This window comes from Chiloscyllium plagiosum, unplaced genomic scaffold, assembly GCF_037043375.1.
Source record: "Chiloscyllium plagiosum isolate Xiang-an unplaced genomic scaffold, Cpla_swu_hap1 HiC_scaffold_32, whole genome shotgun sequence".
Lineage (NCBI taxonomy): Eukaryota > Metazoa > Chordata > Chondrichthyes > Orectolobiformes > Hemiscylliidae > Chiloscyllium > Chiloscyllium plagiosum.
Window position 1 is genome coordinate 51,507,404 of NW_028270170.1, and position 15,033 is coordinate 51,522,436.

A 15,033-nucleotide genomic window follows, 5' to 3' on the forward strand; every position below is an offset into this window, starting at 1 on the left:
AGAGAGAGAGTGAGTGTGTGAGTGTGTGTGTGTCTGTAGGAGTGTGTGTGTGTGAGTGTGTGTGTGAGCGTGTGTGTGTGTGTGTCTGTAGGAGTGTGTGTGTGTGTGAGAGAGAGTGTGAGTGTGTGAGTGTGTGTGTGTGTGAGAGAGAGTGTGAGTGTGTGAGTGTGTGTGTGTGTGTGTGTGTCTGTAGGAGTGTGTGTGTGTGTGTGTGTGTGTGTAGGAGTGTGTGTGTGTGTGTGTGTCTGTAGGAGTGTGTGTGTGTGTGTGTGAGAGAGAGAGAGTGTGAGTGTGTGTCTGTAGGAGTGTGTGTGTGTGTGTCGGAGTGTGTGTGTGAGAGAGAGTGTGAGTGTGAGTGTGTGTGTGAGAGTGTGTGTGTGTGTGTGTGAGAGAGAGAGAGTGTGAGTGTGAGTGTGAGTGTGAGTGTGAGTGTGTGTGTGTGTGTGTGTGTGTGTGTGTGTGAGAGAGAGAGAGAGAGTGAGTGTGTGTGTGAGTGTGTGTGTGAGCGTGTGTGTGTGTGTGAGAGAGAGTGTGAGTGTGTGAGTGTGTGTGTGTGTGTGTCTGTAGGAGTGTGTGTGCGTGTGTGAGAGAGAGTGTGAGTGTGTGTGCGTGTGTGAGTGTGTGAGTGTGTGTGTGTGTGAGAGTGTGAGAGTGTGAGAGTGTGTGTGTGTCTGTAGGAGTGTCTGTAGGAGTGTGTGTGTGTGTGTCTGTAGGAGTGTCTGTAGGAGTGTGTGTGTGTGTGTGTGTGTAGGAGTGTGTGCGTGTGCGTGTGTGCGTGTGCGTGTGTGTAGGAGTGTGTGTGCGTGTGTGTGCATGTGCGTGTGTGTGTGTAGGAGTGTGTGTGCGCGTGTGTGTGTGTGCGTGTGTAGGAGTGTGTGTGCGTGTGTGTGCATGTGCGTGTGTGTGTGTAGGAGTGTGTGTATGTGTGTGTGTGTGTGTGTGTGTAGGAGTGTGTGTGCCTGTAGGAGTGTGTGTGTGTGTGTCTGTAGGAGTGTGTGTGTCTGTAGGAGTGTGTGTGCGTGTGTGTGTGTGTGAGTGAGTGTGTGCGTGTGCGTGTGTGTCTGTAGGAGTGTGTGTGTGTGTGTAGGAGTGTGTGTGTGTGTGTGTGTCTGTAGGAGTGTGTGTGAGAGTGTGCGTGTGTGTGTGTGTGTGTGTGTGTATGTGCGTGTGTGTGCGCGCAGGAATGGGGTGAATTTGTCCTTGCAGAATTACATTTTACTTCACTCAAAACCTGCATGAATCCGTGTCAGATTCTGTAAATCCATTTTTTAGATTAGAATCAGTCTGACCATTGTGGCACAGACAGTCTCACACAGGGAGGCTCACACCTTCAATCCATTATCTGGGCCGACATGACACCAATTGTTAAAGTTCACTCAGGAATGTAACTTTTAAAGAACATTTTGCAATTTACAAATGAACGAACTGAAACCCACAGTCATTCTAAAAGAGGAGAGATTTAACAAACAATCCAGGTCGTTTTCAATATATAATTTCAGTTAATACCACACTGTAAACTTTTGCTATAAATTCTGTGCCTTGCAATCTTACTCTCCACAACCACCTGATGAAGGAGCAGCACTCCAATAGCTAGTGCTTCCACATCAACCTGTTAGACTATAACCTGGGTGTGGTCTGAGTTTTGACTTTGTCCACCCCAGTCCAACACTGATGTCTCCAAATCATGGTAGTTTGATCATAGATCATAGAACATTACAGCGCAGTACAGACCCTTCGGTCCTCGATGTTGCGTCGACCTGTCATCTGAAGCCCATCTAACCTACACTATTCCATGTACGTCCATATGCTTGTCCAATGACAACTTAAATGTACTTAAAGTTGGCTTGGAGTAGGATAAAATGTCAGCACAACATCGAGGGCTGAAGGGCCTTTACCATGCTATACTGTTCTATGTTCTATGTAAATCCACAGGGACCTGGTAATCGATAACCCAAAGCACATGAGGAAGTGAGTGTATAAGTCATGAATACATTGATATTCATTTTCGAATCTCTATTGACTCTGAAACAGTTCTTACATCGATAATGTAGTCGCATTATTTAACAAGCATGGAGAGTGACAGTACAAAGTTTGAGATCTTACAGAATGACAGCTGTAGTGGAGAAACTGTTAGAGTCTGTGATAAAACATTTGAGATGGAAGACAGTGGGGGATTGGAGAGAGTCAGGATGGATTTACAAAGGGGAAATCATGTTTGATAAATCTACAGAAATTATTTGTGAATTATTTGTGAAAGTGTTCATAGGGAAAAACGTGGATGTGGTTTATTGGTACTGTTAGAAGGCTTTCAACAAAGTCAAAAGTAAGACATTAATTGACTAAATTTAAAGTGTATCAGATTAGCAAATTGCCAAGCCATGACCAGATAACTGATTGGCTGACAGGGAATGATGAATTGTTACAATACAGGGTTTATCAAATAGAGGTTTATAAAATCATGAGGGACATGGATAGGGTAAATAGACAAAGTATTTTCCCCGGGATGGGGGAGTCCATAGCTTTAAGATGAGAGAAAAAAAGATTTAAAAAAGGGATGTAAGGGGCAACCTTGTCAAGCAGAGGAGAGTGCAAGTCCAGAATAAGTGGACAGTGGAAATGGTGGAGGCTGGTACAACTACAACATTTCAAAGGTATTTGGGTGGTGATATGAATAGGAAGTGCTCCAAGGGATATAGGCCAAGTGTTGGCAAATGGGACTAGATTTATTTAGGATATCTGGTCGGCATGAATGAGTTGAACCAAAGGGTTTATTTCTACGTTGTACATCTCCATGACTCTATACCTCTAGCTTGTATCTTAAGGACAGGCTTGAACTGGACTGGATCCAAGATAAGGTGATTGTGAAGTGAGGTGGGGGAGGAGTAAGGGTTTAGGGATTGAGAGATGGTATGATGTTGAAAATGTCAGTGGTCTTTATTTATCTGCTGTATGAATGGATCAATGAGGTTTGCCCTGATCAGTTGAAGGGCCAGCTTAACAATGTGAGCAGAAAGATGATCTGATTGGAATCGTGCAGCGATCTGGAGTGATGCGTGACAAACTGGACCATATCCTACTCCAATGGATGGATTAGACAGCCCACCAACATTGATTGGGTTGTGTTTGCTGCTGCAGAACTGTGATTCTGAGGTGAGCCCACAACAGGGAGGGATTTCTGCTAACAGGAAAGGACTCTCAGCCTGCGCAAGTCAGGAACGGCACGATGGCTCAGTGGTTAGCACTGCACCCTCACAATGCCAGGGACTGGGGTTGGATTCCAGCCTCAGGCGACTGTCTGTGTGAGTTGGTACATTCTTCCCGTGTCTGCGTGGGCTTCCTCTGGGTGCTGCAGTTTCCTCCCACAATTCCATGATATACAGGCTGGATGCATTGGCCATGCTACATTGCTCATAGTGTTCAGGGATGTATAGGCTCGGTGCATTAGTCAGGGGCAAATATGGGGTACAGGAACGGATCTGGATGTGTTCCTCTTCGGAAGGTCGGTGTGGACTTGTTGGTCCGAAAGGCCCGTCTACACACTGTGGGGATTCTATAAAGTCTGTGGTGCTGTCTAAGTCCGAGTTGTGCACAGTCCCAAAGTGAAGGGTCCATTCTGTACTGAGGGATGGAGATGCCATCAGACACGAAGCAGGATGTGACATCGAAAGGCACCAGATATCAGTAAAAGGGGGATTTGCTATGTAGTGATTTCAGAGATTTTGTTTGAGCCAGCAAAGTGGCCTGAATCCTGAAAATATCTGATTGTGAGACGTATTGCATCTTGAACTTTGTATAAACTTGAGGGGATGGTATTGATCTTGAGTATTGTCTCATCTCAGTGAAAGGATGATCTGCCATCTTGGTTTTGTGCTAAACATTATTTTTTTTTCTGTCTGATGAACAAAAAGAGGATGCTTCATGACAACTTTCTAATTTGTCATTGTTTTCTCTTTAACAATCAATGTGCTGACGATACTCATCCTGTCTCAGGGTCACTGTAACCTTGTGACCTGTACTCCTGTCATCCAGCTGGCAATGTCAGCAACACATCTGCTGGTTATTACTGCTCAAGTTATGGTAAACTTTATTCAGTATTATTACAATTTACACAGAAACATAGGAGACCGAAGTGGGGGAGGCCGTTCGGCCCTTCGAGCCTGCACCACCATTCATCACCACCATGGCTGATTGTCCAACTCAATAGTATAATCCTGCTTTCTCCCCATAACCTTTGATCCCATTCACCCCAAGTGCTATATCTAGCCACCTCTTGAATACACTCTGTTTTGGAATGAACTACTCCCTGTGGTAATGAATTCCACAGGCCCACCTCTATTTGGGTGAAGAAATGGCTCCTCATCTCGGTCCTAAATGACCCAGCTCGAATCCTCAGGGTGTGACCCCTGATTCTGGACACACTCTCCATCGGGAACATCCTCCCTGCATCTCCCCAATCCAGTCCGGTTAGAATTTTAGACATCTCTGTGCGATCTCCCCTCATTGGTGTGAACTCCAGTGAAAACAATCCTAACCTGGTCAACCTCTCCTCATACATCAGTCCCGGTATCCCCTGGAATCAGCCTGGGAAACCTTCACTGCACTCCCTCAAGCGCAAGAGCATCCTTCCTCAGAAAAGGAGACCACAACTGCACACAATACTCTGGGTGTGGCCTCACCAAGGCCCTGTATAACTGCAACAACACATCCCTGCTCCTGTACTCAAACCCTCTCACACTGAAGGCCTCCATCCCATTGCCCTCCTTTACTGCCTGCTGCCCCTGCATGCTTCCCTTCAATGTCTGGTGCACAAGCACACCCAGGTCTCAATGCACACTCCCCTCTCCCAATTTACAGCCATTCAGGGAGGAATCTGCAACCTTGTTTTTGCTTCCAAAGTGAATAACCTCAGAATTATCCATATTATACTGCATCTGCCATTGATTGGCCCACTCCCCCTACCTGTCCAGGTGATGATGAAGGATCTCTGCATCCTCATTACATTTCACCCTCCCACCCAACTTGGTATCATGTTACATTTTGTTCCCTCATCCAAATCATTACTATATGTTATGAATAGCTGGGGTCCTAGACTAGATTAGTTACAGTGTGGAAACAGGCCCTTCGGCCCAACAAGTCCACAGCGATCCTCCGAAGAGGAACCCACCCAGACCCATTCCCCTACATTTACCCCTTCACCTAACACTACGGGCAATTTCCCATGGCCAATTCACCTAATCTGCACATTTTTGGACTGTGAGGGGAAACCGGAGCACCCGGAGGAAACCCACGCAGACACGGGGAGAATGTGCAAACTCCACACAGACAGTCGCCTGAGGCAGGAATCGAACCCGGGTCTCTCGCGCTGTGAGGCAGCAGTGCTAACCACTGTGCTACCGTGCTGCCTGCTAATTTGAAAAGGACCCATGATCCCTACTCTCTACCAACCAGTTTTCAATCTATCTCAATAGAATTCCCCCAATCCTGTGCACTTTAATCTTGCACAATAATCTCTTATGTTAGACTTTCTCAAATGTTTTCTGGAAGGGCAAATATACCACATTGGCCGGCTCCCCCTTGTCAACTCTGAGTTACAACTTCATAGAATTCTAACAGCTTTGTCAAGCATGATTTCCCCTTCATAAATTCCCACTGACTCGGTCTGACCCTGCCACTGCTTAATAAATGCTGTTATAAAGTACTGCAGAAACATTCACCACCCTCCAACCTGCTGGCACTGTTCCAGAGACCATAGAATCCTGGAAGGTGACCACCAATGCACCCACTATTTCAAGAACATTTCATGACATTGCTTGGTGTTTTGCTGATAGTAATTAGGTCTCATTAAACATACTGTCCAGTTTGAGCAGGTTCTAAATTCACCAACTTCCTAAAGACTGGTTGGTAGAGAGTAGGCATTAATGGGTCCTTTTTGAGTAAGCAGGCAGTAACTGGTGAGGTGGCACAGGGATCTGTGCTAGGACCCCAGCTATTCAGCCTTTTCATGGCTTCAAGTGCAACGGTAAGAGAATCTGAATTGAAACTGCTTTGTGCAGAAATGGTTTGTTCCTTCTATTTTACACAGAATTACCATCCTTTCACTGACTGTGGTGAGTTGTCATGCAAAACCTGAAGCATATATAACACTTAAACACCAACCCTACCTCCTTCCTACTTGGTAAAGATTTAACTCTTATCCAAGTAATAATTCCCTTGATCGTAAAATTCAGCTTCATGCAATGTTGCAATTCATATTCTGACACTGTGCACTCGGTTTCAACAAATCTTTCAAAATAACTAATTACAATGAGCGAGTCTGCAGCTAAAACCTTCATTACCCAGATAATGCTTCTGTTGAATTCCTTCTGCTTGTCCAGTAACACCATCATCTCGTTCTGAACCTGTCTTATGGATCAGATGTTACTTTAATGAGGACAATCAATTTTATTGTGAAATTTCAGACCACATCTAAAACTTCAGTTGACCATTTCCCAGGTATTCTCTGATAGCTCCCAGTTCCTGTTAATTATCAAATGGGTATCTCCATCCTCACTCCTTTTGATGATCCTTTCAGCTTGTGTCTGGGCTGTCTCGAATCACTGCTACAAGGAATCCTTTCTTTTTGGGTTACAGCTGAATGCCACATTTGTACCTTGGAAATTTCTGGAAATGAATGTTTTCCAAGGAAATTCTGAAAAGGCTTCCAAACAGGGCCAGGCAGACAGCTGCCAGGCTGGACAAGAGGCAGATCAGAGGCTCCTTCATTACTCTCTTGGTGCTCAGTTTGTACTTCCTCGGGTATTCACAGGATCAAACTTTCCTTTCTTGCCCTCAATCATTCCTTCAGAAGGGAAGTTAGCTGGGATGGTAGTGCATGTAGCACAGTGTTCCCCCTGTGGGATGTTTGAGGTGAGAGACACCATTCATGTTCCAGCTGAGCACAACTGCAGGAAGTGCACCCAACTCCAGCCAGATCAAACAGTTGTTATCTCTGGTTTGTTACCTGGGCCTTGTGCTAGTGAGGCGAGGGATAGGGAGAGAGCACGGTTGAACACTTGGCTACAGGGATGGTGCAGGAGGGAGGGATTCAGATACCTGGATAATTTAGGCTCATTCTGGGGCAGGTGGGACCTCTACAAATGGAATAGTCTACACCTGAACCAGAGATGTACCAATATCCTGGGGAGGATATTTACTCATGCTCTTTGGGAGGTTTTAAATTAATTCAGTCGGGGGGGATGGGAATCTAAAATGTAGTTCCAGTGTCCGGGAGGAGGAGAGTAGTGAGGTCAGAAATAAGGTATCAATGTTGCAAGAGTGCACCGGCTGGCAGGAAGGTGGTTTGAGGTGTGTCTACTTCAACGCCAGGAGCATCTGGAATAAGGTGGGTGAACTTGCAGCAAGGATTGGTACCTGGGACTTCAATCTTGTGGCCATTTTAGAGACATGGATAGAGCAGGGACAGGAATGGTTGTTGCAGGTTCTGGGGTTTAGATGTTTCAGTAAGAACAGAGAAGATGATAAAAGAGGGGGGGGGTCTGGCATTGTTAGTCAAGGACAGTATTACAGTAACAGAAAGGATGTTTGATGAGGACTTGTCTACTGAAGTGGTATGGGCTGAGGTTAGAAACAGGAGAGAGAGGTCACACTGCTGGGAGTTTTCTGTACACCTCTGAATAGTTCCTGAGATGTCGAGGAAAGGATTGTAAAGATGTTTCAGGGTAGAAGCGAGGGTAACATGGTAGTGTTATGGGGGGTTTAACTTTCCAAATATTGACTGGAAATGCTATAGTTCAAGTACTTTAGATGGGTCAGTTTTTGTCGAACGTGTGCAGGAGGATTTCCTGACACAGTATGTAGACAGGCCAACAAGGGGCGAGGACACATTGGATTTGGTACTGGGTAATGAACCAGGCCAGGTATTAGATTTGGAGGGAGGTGAGCACTTTGGTGATAGTGACCACAATTCGGTTATGTTTACTTTATCGATGGAAAGGGATAGGTATATACTGCTGGGTGAGAGTTATAACTCGGGGAAAGGCAATTATGATGCAATTAGGCAAGATTTAGGATGCATAGGATGGCAAAGGAAATTGCACAGGATGGGCACAATTGAGATGTGGAGCTTGTTCAAGGAACAGCTACTGCGTGTCCTTGATAAGTATGTACCTGTCAGGCAGGGAGGAAGTGATCGAGTGAGGGGGCCGTGGTTTATCAAAGAAGTTGAAGCTCTTGTCAAGAGGAAGGAGGCGGCTTATGTTAGGATGAGACATGAAGGCTCAGTTAGGGAGTTAGGGCACTTGAGAGTTACAAGTTAGCCAGGAAGGACCTAAAGAGAGAGCTAAGAAGAGCAAGGAGGGGACATGAGAAGTCTTTGGCAAATAGGATCAAGGAACACCCTCAAGCTTTCTATAGGCATATCAGGAACAAAAGAATGACTAGAGTAAGATTAGGGCCAGTCAAGAACAATAATGCAAAGTTGTGTGTAGTCCAAGGAGATAGGAGAAGAGATAGATGAATATTTTTTGTCAGTATTCACACAGAAAAAGACAGCCTTGTCGAGGACAATACTGAGATTCTGCCTATTAGACGAGTTGGGATTGAGGTTGATAAGGAGGGGTGTTAGCAATTCTGGAAAGTATGAAAGTAGATAAGTCCCCTGGGATTTATCCCAGGATTCTCTGGGAAGCCAGGGAGGAGATTGCTGAGGCTTTGGCTTGGATCTTTATGTCGTCATTGTCGACAGGAATAGTGCCAGAAGGATAGGAAAGGTTGTTCCCTTGTTCAAGAAGGGAACAGAGAAAACCCTGGTAATTATAGACCAGTGAAGTTACTTCAGTTGTGGGTAAAGGGTTTTGAGAGATAGGATTTATAATCATCAAGGAAGGAATAAGTTGATTAGGGATAGCTAACACGGTTTTGTGAACGGTAGGTCATGCCTCACAAACATTATTGAGGTGACCAAACATTGAGGATGAAGTGGTTGATGTGGTATATATGGATTTCACTAAGGCATTTGATAAGGTTCCCCACGGTAGGCTATTGCAGAAAATTCGGAGACATGGGATTGAGGGTGATTTAGCAGCTTGGATCAGAAATTGGCTAGCTGAAATAAGACAGAGGGTGGTGGCTGATGGGAAATGTTCATCCTGGAGTTCAGTTACTAGAGTTGTATCACCAGGATCTGTTTTGGGGTCACTGCTGTTTGTTATTTTTATAAATGACCTGGATGAGGGCATAGAAGGAGAGGTTAGTAAATTTGCGGATGATACTAAGGTCGTTGGAGTTGTGGGCAGTGCTGAAGGATGTTGCAGGTTACAGAGGGACATAGATAAGCTGTAGTGCTGGGCTGAAAGGTGGCAAATGGGGTTTAATGCAGAAAAGAGAGAGGTGATTCACTTTGGAAGGAGTAACATGAATGCAGAGTACTGGGCTAATGGTAAGATTCTTGGGAGTGTAAATGGAGCAGAGAGATCTTGGGGTCCATGTACATAGATCCCTGAAAGTTGCCACCCAGGTTAATAGGGTTGTTAAGGCGGCAGATGGTGTGTTAGCTTTTATTGACAGAGGGATTGAGGTTTGGAACCATGTGGTCATGCTGCAGCTGGACAAAAATTCTGGTGTGGCTGCACTTGAAGTATTGTGCACAGTTCTGGTCACCACATTATTGGAAGGATGAGCAAGCTTTGGAAAGGGTGCAGAGAAGAGTTACTAGGATGTTGCTCGGTATGGGGGGAAGGTCTTATGAGGAAAGGCTGAGGGACTTGAGGCTGTTTTCGTTGGCGAGAAGAGGTTGAGAGGTGACTGTGCTGTCATGTTCTTTGTTCTGTGTTCTATGCTTTTCTGCTTCAGCCAGAGTTTAAAATCTCACAGTGCACCTGCCCTGCCCTACCCTATAGTGCAGACACTGAGCCTGGCAGTTGGTTTTTGATGGTTGTGTTCACTGAGTCAGTTGGGAAGTTGGACATGGAGCACTGGTACTGGACATTGTTTGCTGTGCACACTGGCACAGTGTGAACAAGTGAGATCAAACTGCATAATCTTCAAACGGAACGAGCCTGTCTCAATCTAAGGACAGGAACTCTCTCAGTTAGTGGAGACAACCATCAGTCCCAGGACAGTAAGGCAAGGGTAACTGCTCAGAGAGTTTGACAGCGTCAGGTGGTCACGGGCTCTGTGTCATTACAGTCTGAGAGTGGACCATGCAGAGCCCTGTAGGTCAGTACAATCAGTCCAGGGAGATACAGAAATCAGGCAGAGATCCTGCTGTATGACACTCAGGGCTGTCCATCAGAGATGGTCGATACTGGGGGGGGAACATCCATTAAAACTCAAACTGGGGCCATTACTGCAGGAGGGAAGCTGCTCAGAGAGTGAGAGGCAGCAACACTGGGATTCAGAGTAATAACAGTTGTGAAGGGGAGTGGCTGAACATATAAAAACATGGGGAGGGAGGGATGGGAAGAGCAAAAGGAGTAATGCACCGACAGGCAGCACTAGCCTGGCCTTTGAGGAGGGTCAGTGGAGTGTGCCTGATGCGGCTATTCTCTGTCTGTCGGGGTTTTGGGGGAATGTCCGAGCCGATGGGGGTGGAGCAAGTGGCTCAGACTCTGAGGGAGTTAATTGATGCAGCAGCACAGATTGGTGGGATACACTGGGAGCAGATGGATTTCAGATACAGCAGACTCTGTGGGAATTACCTGAGAAATTGAAGATTCAGATGGACCATTCCCCCTTGTCGGGAACATTCAGAAGAATCCATTAAAAAGGACAGAATTCAGAGGTTTCCCCAGGAAAGGTCGGACAGTTACAAACCTGGTTTAACACCTGGATTACTGTTAAACTAACCCAACTAGTTAACCATACACCCCGTCCCAAATTCATCCTCCCCAACCCCTTAAACTCCCTAGAGCTCTGACCAGTCACCCCACCCCCTGCAGAAACTGTACACAATCCCATCATCCTCTCCCCCCTCCCCTCCCCCTGACCTTGCTGCCTGAAACAGAGAATAGGACTAGGAGAAGGCCATTCGGCCCAGCTCCTCTATTCAATACGATCCTGGCTGATACAGCATGCAGGAAGCCTGTCAGCAAGGATAGACAGTTGATAGGGCAAAGTTGCAGTCAGTGTAATTGGTTGAAGTGTGTCTATTTTAACACAAAGTGTCAGGAATAAGGGGGATGAATTTAGAACATGGATCAGTACTTGGAGCATGATCTTGTGGTCATTACGAAGACTTGGATATCACAGGGGCAGGAATGGTTGCTGGATGTTCCAGGGTTAAGATATTTCAAAAAGATTAGAGGGGGAGGTAAAAGAGGTGGGGAAGGGGCATTGCTAATTGGGGATAGTATCACAGTATCTTCAGAAAGGGAGGTCATTGAGGAGGATTTGTCCACAGAGTCAGTCTGGGTGGAAGGCAGAAACAGGAAAGGAGCAGTCACTTTACTGGGAGTTTGCTATCAACCCCCCACTAGCAAATGAGATATGGAGGAGCAGATTGGGAGGCTGAAGTAACAGGGCTGTTGTCATGGGTGACTTCAACGTCCCTAATATTGATTGGAACCTCCTGAGTGCATTTGCAGAATTGTATTTGCAGATACATTCTATTTTGTTCAAGAATCTCACAATCCGTAGGTAGGCAATGTAATCCACGTGACATTTTGTACATTCCTACTTTGGAAATAGAACCAGTCTGACTCAACATTGGAACACTTCCAGTCTCTAACCTCACACCTTTGCACTGAGCTGAGATGGCACCTTTTTTTTTCACAAAACCTTAAGTTATCTTGGGAATGTGACTTGGAAGAAGTTCTCAGATTTACATATTAATAAATTTACATATTAATAAATTGAAATTTGCACCCATTCTAAAAGATAACAGACGTAACATCAATCTCGGTTTGTTCAATATATCGCACCAGTTGTATGACACAATGATATTTTGCTGTAAATTCTGTGTCCTATGGTTCCACACCACTAGCTACCTGGTGAAGGAGCAGTGCTCCGAAAGCTAGTGTTTCCAAATAAACCTGTTGAACTATAACCTGGTGTTGTGTGATTTTTAACTTTGTCCACCCCAATCCAACACCAGCTCCTACACATCATGTCTGGCAAAATTCAATTACATCCTTGTGCAGTCCAGGCCAGAAAAAAATCATTTTGCAATTTAGCTTGTGTTTTTCTCACTCCTAATGACTCCCGAGAGGTAGCTCATGCACCACCCACAGTCCCACCTTTCTCTAACTCACTGGCAACACAACTTACTGAACTTCTGCCCATTTCTCATCGGCCTGAATGTGTGATGGTCTCCATTTCTTCAGTAAGACATCATTTTTAAGATAGTAACATTCAGTGATACATTTGGATTCATTATCTGTGTATGCCTTTTGATACAATTGTTTTAAATTTTCATCTTTCTGCTGTAACTCAGTTAAAAATGTCAGTTGTGTCACCTATCTGCTCCTGGTTTGTCCCACCATCTGATCCAACAGGGTCTCTGCTCATTCCACTTCAACTTTCTTATCTGTACCGTTTGGTCTCTCCTGTTTCCACTGGTGACTTTGTGACCTCGTTACCACATAGTTGGGAAAAATTCCAGGATGTGTGACTATGCAATAGTCCAGTTGCCTGATTTTCTACTGGCTTTTCAACCGCAGTAGGCAGCACTCCTACCAGTGAATCAGCTGGATCATTTGCAAGGACAAATTGTATTCCTGGAGCTGAGAGTTTGTCCAGTACTCCTACCACGGCCTCCCCACTCTTCACTGCACACTCTAACCCTCAGGTTAGATGATTGAGCGCTTCTTGTCTCAGTGAATTCCTGTTACTAGCCCCTTTTCTGGCAATAGTCCTTTAGAGGTACATATCTCCTCATCCTTCAGCATCACAGACTGAGAGGGTGCTGTGTCTCTTAATATTGTAACCGCTTTACCTGCTGCTCCTGGCCTATGCGAATAAACTTTACCTTCACAAGTGTATGGTTTAAGAAGGGGAGAAAGTGAGGTCTGCAGATGCTGGAGATCATAGCTGAAAATGTGTTGCTGGAAAAGCGCAGCAGGTCAGGCAGCATCCAAGGAACAGGAGAATAGACGTTTCGGGCATAAGCCCTTCTTCAGGAAATCCTGAAGAAGGGCTTATGCCCGAAATGTCGATTCTCCTGTTCCCTGGATGCTGCCTGACCTGCTGCGCTTTTCCAGCAACACATTTTCAGCCCACTTCCTCCTTAACCAACCTCCGACCAGCTTGTACATTCTGGTGCAGCTTTCCAGCCTCTCCTGTGCTCTCTGTTACCATTCCAACACAACTCTCCAGCTTATCCTGTTTTTCTACATCTGGCTTCTCAGTGCTTTTCCTAACCCACTAACACTGATGTCATGTGGCCTACTTTATTGCAGTGAAAACACTGGAGCTTTTTAACTTCTCTTTCCTTTTCACCCTGGGGTAAGTTGTCCTTATGATCTTCACCAGGATCTACCCTTCCCTTTCCACGTGAGGATTTCTCTTTGCCCCAATATCTATTCCTCACGGATTGAAATGGATTTTGGAAGCCAAACTTTGATTTATGGACCAACTCATAATCACCAGCCATTTCAGCTGCTACTCTTGCTGCTTTAAACTCTGCTCTTTCATACGAGTTCTCACCGCTTTGGGAACTTCTCCAACATAATCGTCTCTCTAATAACATTAAGGGTTGGCTCTATTTTTAATGCCCTTATCCGCCTGTCAAAATTACTTTGTTTGATCCTTTCAAACTCGGTGTGGCTTAGATCAGGATCCTTCCTTCGATTTCTGAAACACTGTCTGTCGGCTTCGGGCACAAGCTCACATACGCTTAAAATGGCTTTCTTCACCTCCTCATACACCCCATGTACCTCCTCCTCTGATTGTGATGCAAATACCTCGACAGCGTGACCTACAAGTTTTGTTTGGATCAGGAAAACCCACATGGTCCCTGGCCACTGCGTTTGTTCAGCCACCTTTTCAAATGAGATGAAAAAGGCTTCCTCATCCTTTCATCAAATTGAGGCAATGCTTGAATATATTTAGACAGATCCTCCCCAGGCCTTTGGCTCATCCTCACTGTCTTCCTCACTAAGCTTTCCTTCATCTCATTAGACCATTTGACCCAGGAGCAGGAGTAGGCCGTCCGGCCCTTCGAGTCTGCTCCACAGCTCAATCAGATCATGGTGAATCTGTTCGTGGACCCGCCCTCTCACCATATCCCTTAATGCTCAACAAAAACTAGCTTAGTTTTAAACGTGTTTACTGAGATAGCATCAACTACTTCCCTGGGCAGGGAATCCCATAGATTCACAACCCTCTGGGTGAAGAAGCTCCTTCTCAATTCAGTCTGAAATCTGCTCCCTTTTAACCTTGAAGCGATGCCCCTCTTGTCCTGGTTTCACCGGCCAGTGGAAACATTCTCTCTACTTGTATCGTATCCATGTTGCAGTAAGAATTCCCCTCATTCTTCTGAATTCCAATGAATCTAATCCCAATCTCTATCCTTTTAAGCTGACTTTCTGTCAAAGAGCCAGTTTCTGAGGTTCAAACTCCTTCGCTTTCTTTCTTTCCTCTCCCCTCTTCTTTTTTTCTGCTAAAGCAATTTATTCTTTTTTGCTTTCCTCTGCTTTTAATCATAAATCAAACAGTTTCATTTCTGATGCCCTTTCCCTGTCTTTTGCCTCTAACTTAAGCTGCTTCATTTTCAATTGAATGTTAGCCATCCATTTGCCGAGAGGTGTGAGGGAGGAGCGAAGGACTTCGGGGAAGACCTATTTGTGTGATTGCATTACCCGAAACACTACTCGGGTAGTGTCTCCCACCCATCCTCCTCCTCCTACCAAAAAAAAACGACCTGTGCGCCAGATGGTAAGGTAATAAATTTATTTATTTTTCCTTATTTTTCAACAGTCTCTTTGGGAATTGAGACTAGTGGGAATGTCTGAAGAGGGGTACCAATATCCTGGGGGGGGAATTTGCTAATGCTATTGGGGTGGGTTTAAACTAATTCAGCAGGGGGATGGGAACCAA

The 15,033-nt window shown here is 45.3% G+C and overlaps 1 protein-coding gene across 1 annotated transcript in view; it reads right to left on the reverse strand.

The window, feature by feature from the left end:
• Positions 1-13,946, reverse strand: part of LOC148141827 (putative G protein-coupled receptor 139) — a 57,108-nt gene extending 43,162 nt beyond the window's left edge. The window contains exon 1 of the mRNA XM_087977613.1: positions 13,733-13,946. Coding sequence (XP_087833739.1) covers positions 13,733-13,946 — 214 coding nt within the window. The remainder of the gene's footprint in view (positions 1-13,732) is intronic.
• Between the last annotated feature and the right edge of the window lie 1,087 nt (positions 13,947-15,033).